Below are 10,169 nucleotides of genomic sequence, written 5' to 3' on the forward strand. Positions count from 1 at the left end.
TCGAGCTATTGGCGCTCAGGCTGGATAAAAAGATCTTAACACAAATATGTTATGCTTCCGTTGATATTTGCTTAGGGTAAAAGGAACCCAGGAAGCGGCCATCCTTCAAGATATATCGTTGCAAATGCACAACTATGCTTTGGCAAAATCACTGAACTGGTCCCACTTCTAGGGAAGGTTGTGAAGTTAAGAAAACTGTTTAACTGAACGCAAACAGGACTGCTAGCCAGGCATAGGACGTGCGGGACACACAGAGGTAACAGGGTAGGAAGAGTGTGCCGTGCATTATTTAAATTTTGTTTAAGCTGCATTCCCAGAAATTATTTTCCCATTATGTATTTTTTTAAAGTAGGCTTTATGCCCAGTGTGGAGCCCAACATAGGGCCTGAACTCACAACCCTGAGATCAAGACCTGAGCTGAGAACAAGGGTCAAGACATTGAACCAACTGAGCCCTCCCAGGAGCCCCTATTTTGTAATTATTCACTGAGGCCTTGCTGTGGTGAAGGCATTGAACTATAAGGGATACAGCCGGCAACTCAAAGACTGTGGCCGAAGAGGCCCCGGACCCAGGAAGTAAGTTAAGATGCACCGAGAAGGGCTGTAGGAGGTCGAAGGCCCCAGGAAAAAGCCCCAGCCCAACCTTGGGGCCATTGACCAGAGAAGGATTTCCAGAGGAGGTGAGGCCTCAGCCAGACCTTCCAAAGAATAAGATGCAATGACAGAAGTTAAGATAAGCCAGGCAGGAGCAAACAAGCGGACAACGCAGGAGAGGGTGTTTCAGAACACAGTACAGGCCACGGCAGGTGTGGGAGACGCAGGAGAGGATTGGGGAAACCACTGGACCAGCTTCTGGGAGGAAAGAGGCTGTCCTGGACCAGTGAGCAGGGACACGATCGGGGAGGACTTGGGGGCATGCCAAGGGGCCTGCATCTTGGCCTGAAGTAACAGGAAGCTTCACTTACATGCTGGGTTAAGCACAAAAACACAGGCTGGTGGCAAATAGGAAAAATAGGAATTAGCACTTGCAAAACTGGCTCCCATCTGAAGCATGATGCAAACTATTTAAATAATCAGAATTCCAGGGTGCCTGGGTGGTTCAGTCAATTAAGCATCTCTTTTTTTTTTTTTCTTTTGAGAGAGACAGAGCATAAGCATGGGAGGGGCAGAGAGACAGGAAGAAAGAGAAGCCCATGTAGGCTCCACGCTATCAGTGCAGAGCCCAGTGTGGGGCTCGAACTCACGAATGGTGAGATCATGACCTGAACCAAAACTGAGAGTCAGACACTTAAACGAATGAGCCACCCAGGTGCCCCAAACTAACCCTACTCTTGATTTCGGCTCAGGTCATGATCTCACATTTCATGAAGTCAAGCCCCGTGCCCAACTCTATGCTGACAGCACAGGGAGCCTACTTGGGATTCTCTCTCTCCCTCTCCCTTCCCCCTCCCCTGAGCTTGCTTGTTCTCTCTCTCTCTCAAAATAAAAAAAGTAATAAGAGTTCATTCATCTCAAAAATGCTGTCTGAGGATGTGAGCAAATCATGTGGGGAATTCAACAGTGAGTACAACACCACCTTCAAGGACCTTACAAACCAGGAGGGGAAGTAGAGTCCTGGATTGTGACTGTCCCAAGAAGAACACAGACAGAGTGCTGGAAACCAAATCAAAAGGAAATTACCTCAGCTGTGAGATCAGGAAATGCTTCGTGGGGAAGAGGACCTGAACAACGCCACCCTAAGGCTCTGGTTCTGAAGCTTGAGTGTGCGTCAGAATCACCTGGAAGACTTAACTATAGACTATGGATCCCCACCCCAGAGTTTCTGATTCACCAGGTCTCTTTTAAAGCTTCCAAATTTATACTTCTGTTAAAAGTATACAGCTGAGGCTGACACTGCTGGTCCAGGGACAGGTCTTTGGAGAACCTTTGCCCGAAGTGAACATAGGGAATTGGTCCAATAGAGAAGAGACTGTAGGCTTCAGATGAAGAGGAAGCCACGTATATAAAGGCACACAGTTAGAAAAGCAAGGCTATATCCTGGTTACGAGTTGGGGTACAACATGAGAAACACGAGTATATAAGATAGTAGCAGACACACATTTGTAAATTAATCACCTAATCAGCTCCAGTCAGCTGAGAGCCATTGAACTACAATAGTTACCAAGTGTAAGGCCATGACCATTCCATGTGGCCTGTATCTTTCCTCCTGAATTTCCTATCGTTTGGCTGTCCTGGCTCACCAGGTCCGCCCTGCTCTCTAAACCAAAACAGCCAATTAGTACCAGCCACTCAGCCACGGTGTGCGTTACTGATCCCTTTCCTCTAAACAAAAAGGAATTAAAAAAATCCCTTTAGTTTAGAAAGAAAACTTCCAAATTCATTCTGAGGCAAGCATTACTCTGATACCAAATCCAAATAAAAACCCCACTAAACAAAGAAAATAATAGGCCAATATTCCTGATGAACACGGATGCAAAAATCCTCAATAAAATACTAGCAGTCTGATTCCAATAATACAATAAGAAAATCATTCACCATGATCAGATGGGATTGATTCCCTGGCTGCAAGCATGGTTCAGTATTCACAAATCAATCAATGTGATACATCAAGTCATTAGGACAAAGGATAAGAGCCATAGGATCATTTTGATAGACTCGGGACATGTGATATATAACTATTTTTATTATATAATAATATAACAATAACTATTCACGATAAAAACCTTCAACAAAGGCCATCTATGAAAAACCCACAGTTAACATCATCCTGAATGGGGGAAAATTGAGAGCTTCTCCCATAAGAGCAGGCATAGGACAAGGATGTCCACTCTCACCACTTTTATTCAAAACAGTGGAAGTTCTAGCCACAGCAGACAGAGAACAAAGAGAAATAAAATGCACCCAAACTGGTAGGGAGAAGTGAAACTTTCATTACTTGGAGATCACATTTGCCATTTGCAATGACGTCCATGGACCTCGAGAGTATCATGCTAAGCGAAATAAGTTGGTCAGAGAAAGACAACTTACGACTTCATTCATATGTGGAATTTAAGAAACATAACAAAGGAGCAAAGGGGAAAAAAGAGAGAGATCAAGAAATGGATTCTTAATTATATAGAATAAAACTAATGATTACCAGAGAGGAGGTAGGTGGGGGGTGAAATAGGTGAAGGGGATTAAGGAGTACACTGTGATGAGCCCCTGGTGATGAATGGAGATACTGAATCACTGTATTGTATACCTGCTACAAATATTACACTGGATGTGAACTGGAATTAAAGTTTAAATCTTTAAAAAATAGTTAAAACAATAAATGAAAATCCCTTTAGTTTTGCCAAAGCACATTCAGGAATTTTTAAAAAGAACTTTAACAAGGAAATTAAATTATAAAAGTAAAGAAACAGGGGCACCTGGGTGGCTTAGTCAGTTAAGCATCCAACTCTTGATTTCTGCTCCGGTCATGGTCTCACGGTTCGTGAGTCTGAGGCCTGCGTAGGGCTCAGTGCTGATAGTACAGAGCCTGCTTGGGATTCTCTCTCTCTCTCTCTCTCTCTCTCTCTGCCTCTCCCCTGCTCACGCTCTCAAAATAAACTTTAAAAAAATAGTAAAGAAAGAGGTATCCACAAGCACATAGTTCTCATGTCAACCAAAATAAACAAATAAATAAAAAGCCCAAAGATTGGTTTGGCTGACAGAGCTTGACAATGGTTTGCAAGGAGTTTCAAGTCAAATTATACCTCACAAAGACATGTTGAAGACAGCGTCTTCCTGGAGGTAATGAAATTAAAATGATGTCATCAGTGTGGGCCTTAATCCAGTATGAGTGGTGGCCTACCCTTAAGGAAATGAGCATAATGAAGGAGGAGAGGCATCATTTTAATAGATGCCCTGTGTGGATCAGAAACAGCAACTTTTTCTGTACATCTCCACCCAAAGTCCTTAGTTTTAGCTCTTTTTCTTTCCTTAGCAACTTACTCTCCTACCTCTTCCTTAAACTCCCCTTCTACTTCAAGAGAGAGGAACCACCAATGTATTGAGATTCCTCTCAAAGGCCAAAAAGCTATTCAGCTGTAAAAGGAGGATCATCCTCCCCACTGGTGGCCGTGGTTCTGGTGGCAAAGGAAAGAGAGAGGCAGGAGAGGTGAGACCACCTCAGAGCAGAGTGGGTGCAGGGGAGGTGGGCTGCCTGGTCCAGGATGGAGATAGAAAGTCGGAAGGAGAGACCCAGCGATGGGGCCCATCACCTCACAACTGACTCAGGCTTGCATCTCACTCTTGCTTGTTGAAAAGACAAAGCATGTTAAGTACTTAGAGTAAATTAAGTCTGCCATCTTCCTTCAGAAGAGAAGTGTCCTAATTTCCACCACATACCGAGAACAGCTGGGTGCTCCCTTGCTGCTCCCTAATTACTGATTAGCACACACAATGGTCTAATCGCTCCTCCATATTTGGGGATAATTTTGATTATTGCTTTATCAGACTCGAAGAGGGTTTCCTGGGGCTTTGTTTACCCAATACTTCACCCTCCAGTCAGAAGGACACACTCTCGTCACAGCAAGCAAACCACTGTAAATGCCTATCCCAAGGAATGGCCAGAAGATTTATAACAATCCTGGTGCTATCGAAATGCAACTGCTCTCTGGAGAAATCACTGTGTGTGTCCAGATTCCAACAAAGGGAACATTAGTAAACTGCATAGCTATACCCTTGTTCTCTAGTTTAAACATTTTTTTAATGTTTATTTATTTTTGAGAGAGAGACAGAGTGTGAGCAGGGGAGGAGCAGAGAGAGAGGGAGACAGAATCTGAAGCAGGCTCCAGTCTCTGAGCTGCCAGCACAGAACCTGATGCGAGGCTTGAACCCATGAGCGGTGAGATCATGACCTGAGCCTAAGACAGGGGCGACCAACTGAGCCACCCAGGCGCTCCCTTTGTTCTCTAGTTTAAATAGAAACATTCAGAGGTGGCTCAGGAAAAATATGCCTCGATTCAACAAGGTCTTTGGAAATCACAGTGTGCCTTGCCCCATTGTTAGAAACTACCCTGTCCTCCCTGCTTACAGCGACCCCCCTCAGTGCCCAGACAATGAATGTGGAATGGGCAGTGTCTTAGTTAAAAGAGTGTCTTTCTCTCCAGAGAAACAGAAAGAGTAATACATATTTAGGGGCGCCTAGGTCGGTTGAGCGTCTGACTTCGGTTCAGGTCATGATCTCACGGTTCATGGGTTCGAGCCCCACGTCGGGCTCTGCGCTGACAGCTCAGAGCCTGGAGCTTGTTTCAGATTCTGTGTCTCCCTCTCTCTCTCTCTGACCCTCCCCTGCTCACACTGTCTCTATCTCTATCTCTCTCTCAAAAATAAATAATAAAACATTAAAAAATGCATATGCCTATAAATAGGATTAAAAGAGCATTTAAAAAAAGAGTAATACATATTTAGATACCTGTTTATATATCTCTACATAGAGATTTACTATGAGGAATTGGCCATGTGTTTATCAAGGCCGAGCAGTCCCATGAATTGCTGTCTGCAAAGTGGACACCTGGAAAGCCAGTGGCATAATTCCAGTCCAAGGCTGGAGTCCTGAGAAGCCAAGGAGTCAATGTTGTAAACTCTAGTCCAAGAGCAGGGTAAGAGCAATACCCCAGCTCAAGCACATGCAGGCAGGAATTGAAAAGGAGGGAATTTGCCCTTCCTCATCTCTCATTCTATTTAGAACAGATGTGCCAACCCATACCAGGGAGGGCCATCTTCTGAGTCCAAGGATTCAAATGCCAATGCCATCCAGAAACACCTTCATGGACACACCCAGAAATAGCGTCTAATGTGCACACTCTATGTCACAATCAAGTTGACACATGAAATTAACAATTACAGGCAACATAGCCTGCCATGGGTGACTCCCTAGTGCCCTGGTGGGTGACCCAAGGAGGGTCCTTAAATACACCTATAAAATATGGATCAAACAAATGGCACAATGATTACAGGGCTTTTGGTAAGTCTCTACAAGCTACAGTGATTTGTAATCTGTATGTAAATCCACTAAAATTATTTTTAAATGATCGAGTGATTCTAACAGGAAACAGCATTTGTCCTCCCAAACTTAAAGAGCAGCGTATTACTTTTGAGATAATAGGGGTATAGGATATTTTACAGGTTAAACTTGGGGCTCCTCAAGGTGGATCACACACTATCAGTGCATTTTCTCTCCCAAAACTGGGTGGTGTAGGGAATGACCATGTCCTCAGGGGATTTAGCACAGGAGTGACCATGAAATCACCTAATCCCAGTCCTGCTGGCATATTCTCCTGGGTTTCACCCTTGATCCTGTGACTGGTAGGAATCTGGGTGGGCTTTCAGATATCTTCCCCAGTTTCAGATTTATATGTTCATTTCTTAACTGTGTAAACACATAGCCTGACTTGAGATCTCACCAGGATAAGCTGTTCCTCAGACTCCCCACCAATCCAAGGAGGCCACTGCTCGGCACCTGCTTTCTCATTGCCTCCCATCCCACCTTTGTCTCCCAAACAGATGCACTGGTCTTGTTGACGTTCCTGATACTTCGACAAGTAACAATCATGCAGCAAGTTTTGTCATGAGCACTGTACACACGTTATCTTATTTCACCAAACAGTACCTGTTAGTTGTACTAATATCTCCCATGTGAGGCAGGTATGACTATCCCCACTTCCCAGATGTAACAGTTGTACCTCACTGACAGAGGTCACAGAGCTAAGAAGTAATGATGTAGAATTTGTTCCCAGGTTCATTCATCACCAACATCCAAATAACCACTATGCTATGCTGCTCCCCAAGCATTAGCAACAAAAACAGCCCTCCTTGATCTCTCCCTGCTTTAGTGAGCAACCTTCATAAGTCTAGTGCCGAGACTGGCCTTTAAGCTCCTGAGACGTAACACACGTCACTTTCTTTCTTATTCTTGCAATCACATGTATAGTTACTCAAATGAAAAATACCTAAGGATTGAGTTTGAGCCATATTTTCAAGGGGGTTCAGACTCAGGACATGGCCACTAATGAAAGCACATTCATTGATTGATTCTCTACTCAGTCAACACTGAGAACACACTGTCTAAGGCATTCAGGATGCAACGAAAAGTAAGGGGCCACTGGAATCCAATGAGGTAAGTCCTGTGGGCAAGGAAATGGGACATGTCAGGCCAGTGACCAAACCCAGTGCAGAAGAAGTCAGGAAGCCACATCCCACCCAGGAGGGCAGAGTCTCACATTTCCTTGATGTTACCACATGGTTACATGAGTCATCTATTTTCCCCAGGAAGATATACTTGTTTACTTCTACTAGTTGAAGAGAATTAGAGATACCTGTATATACATTGTCAGTGCTTTGGCTAAGACATTTTGTTGACTTGGGAAAAGTTTTCATATGATAAATATAATCAGAAGGCCATTTTGGGGAAATTGGTGGAAGACCATGGAAGCCAGTTTTCAAGTTCTTGTGTCACCAGTGAGGAGTGTATCATCCATTCCTCAATCTCTTAGAATGCCTTCATAACTTGGCCTGATGCTATGGCCTAAATGGTGGCCAGAACATGTAAACTGTAGCATATAAGGACGAGAACACCAACGTGAAAAGCAAATAAGAAACTCCCATGTATTTATGAAAATATGTCTAAAACACAGGCAAATGGTAAGAGATTTTAAAATATCCATGTAAGAGGCAGAATTTGTTTGGGGAATTTGTGCTGTGAAATGTGTAAGACCACATTTTCACCTTGGTCTTATAAGGAAGTCCAGTAGGACACTATGCCAAATACAATTTTTGGAATTTGTTAAGAAAAGACTCTGGTGGTGGAATTCTCCCTTAGAACCATGGAAGGGTTCTAAGGTAGCTATTTTTGTTTTTGAGTTTTTTTGTGGGTTTTTTTCTTGTTGTTGTTATTGTTGCTGTTTGTTTGTTTGTTTTTTGGAATCAAGGTTACATTTTTCTGCGATTTCAAGCCAGGCTCCAATTGTGCAGTGACTTCCTGTGAGAGCCTCGAACCATGAAGGTGACGAGGGTCCTTCAAGGCCCCAACAAAGTTGACTGAGTGCTCTTTGGCAGAGCACTGTGCCAGACACTTGACATAAAGTAGCTCACATAACAACCTTGAGAATACTCCTACCGGGAGATATTATTCCCATTTTACAGAAGAGAAAACTTGAGATTCCAAAAAGTTGTAACTTACCCAGATCACATAGCTCACAAGTGGCAGGGCTCGGATTCGTACCCAAATATCCAAAATTCTAGAAGATGGTCTCGCAAAGTCAGTAAGCTACTAAAGTGCTACACAGAACCACCTTGAGGAAGCTACAAACGTAGCTTTTAGCTACATTTTTCCTGAGCTCGGAATTGCCTGGATTGCGATGTTTTACACGATGCAGCTGCAGACTGGCCTAAAGTGAATGAAGCTGGAAGAGCCATCCTTTCCGAAGGAGCTCCATCTGCACTTCACCAGGTGTGCACCTGACGCCGGCTTTCCTTCTGTATTTAAAGCCACCTCACGGAGCCCACGGAGGTCTGATTCTTGGGAAACTAAGTGCAGGTCTTGCAGCCAGTGGGGGCTCCTAGTGGCATCATGTGGCTGCTGCAGTCCCTGTTGCTCTGTGTTCCTTTGTCTCTCGCCGCCGTGAGCGGCCAGCAGAAGCCCCAGGTACCAGATTATCGTGGTGAACTCCATTGCGGGCTATGGAGCCTTCAGTTCACCATAAACCTGCACCCCGGGAAAACGACTCCTGGGCTCCTAGCTTGGGGTAAGTCGGACAGCTCCCCGGCTTGGGGGTTTAGTGCTCGGTCTCCCTGTGCTAACACTTTCCCCCTTCGGTAAACTCTGCAGTTGCTCCTGCAGATGAAATCCTCTAAAATGTAACCTCTTCTGAATCTGAGGCCCCTCTCGTCCCTCTCTCTTTCTCCTTGCTGCTGCCCCTCGGTGTCTGATGGGCAAAGTTGGTTGTCCTTTCCCGGCACTGGTGATTATCGTGACTGACCACTTGTGCTTTTTGCTCCTCTGTGTCCCCTCCCCCCACCAGACCACCGCGGGCTGCCACACAGGCTGCAGAATGACTCCAGCTGCGGTACCTGGGTAAGGGAGGGCCCAGGGGGCTCCGTGGTGTTAGAAGCATCTTACAGCAGCTGCTATGTCACTGAGTGGGTAAGGACGACCCAATCCCCTGGAATGCCGAGACCCCTGGCCCCAGCGTCCAGGGTGGCTCCCCAGGACTCCCATTACGTCATGCTAGTCGGAGTTGAAGGAGCAGATGCGGCCGGGCACAGCATGGTTACAAACACCAAGCTGCTCCGGTGCCCTAGGAATCCCCCAGGTAAGGGCTGGAAACTCTCGGGGTCTGGGTGGTGCGGAGCTGCCTGGAATGTGTTCTTGGGCCTCTTCTACGGGCTCTGTGCAGCGACAGTGACGCCGTCTGCTCCTGAAGGAGGAGGACTCGCCTCCAGCTGCCCTGTGCATGCAGCCCTTAGGCTAAGCGTCACCTGAACAAGGATTCAGTGTGAGGCACTGTGGAGAATGCTTGGCTGCCCCCTCCCGCATCCTAAAGGTGCCCTATATGCTATCACTGCCCCCCTTCAGAGAGCTTGGCTGAGGGCCCCTCCCGGTGGGTGGTAGGGCTGGGGTTCAAACCAGAATTAGCCCAGGACTGGAGCTCCCCTGCCTTGAGCAGCTTCAGGAGAAAGCCGAAGCGACAAAGGACAGCAAGGCAAGGGCCGCCCAGGGGCAACTGTGAGCTGAAACTATGACTCTGCCCGTTCAGGGGGCGGGAACTTGATCATCCAGCCAAAGAACTGGCAGGAAAGGTGACTCCTAGGCCTCAGAGAATCTTGCAAGCCCTCCCTAGAAGTCCTAAGGGATTCCAACCTGTAGTTCACTCTGCTCCCCTGCCTTGCACCCAAAATGTAATCCAGAGGGATCACCCCGATTAAAATGCTGGATCCCGGTCCCCATTCCAGACCTACCAGACCAGAACCTGCATTTCAGAGCGATGGTACCCTGGTAGTTCCTAGTTCACGAAGACTGAGTAGCATCTCAGCAGAAGGAAAGGAAAGATTCTTTGCTTGAAGGAAAGCGTAAAGAGCCTCACTGAATCTACAGCACTTGTTGGAACTCTCTTTTCAAAAAGTACTAACTTCAGGGGACTCTTA

At 45.9% G+C, this 10,169-nt stretch overlaps 1 protein-coding gene across 1 annotated transcript in view; it reads left to right on the forward strand.

Annotated features, from left to right (window-relative positions):
- Positions 1–8,595: 8,595 nt before the first annotated feature.
- ZP4 (zona pellucida glycoprotein 4) overlaps positions 8,596–10,169 on the forward strand; it is a 7,967-nt gene continuing 6,393 nt past the window's right edge. The window contains exons 1-3 of the mRNA XM_077751720.1: positions 8,596–8,770; positions 9,047–9,168; positions 9,235–9,337. Coding sequence (XP_077607846.1) covers positions 8,596–8,770; positions 9,047–9,168; positions 9,235–9,337 — 400 coding nt within the window. The remainder of the gene's footprint in view (positions 8,771–9,046; positions 9,169–9,234; positions 9,338–10,169) is intronic.

The sequence above is a fragment of the Crocuta crocuta genome, unplaced genomic scaffold (assembly GCF_008692635.1).
Source record: "Crocuta crocuta isolate KB4526 unplaced genomic scaffold, BGI_CrCroc_1.0 scaffold59-1, whole genome shotgun sequence".
NCBI classification, from domain to species: Eukaryota; Metazoa; Chordata; class Mammalia; order Carnivora; family Hyaenidae; genus Crocuta; species Crocuta crocuta.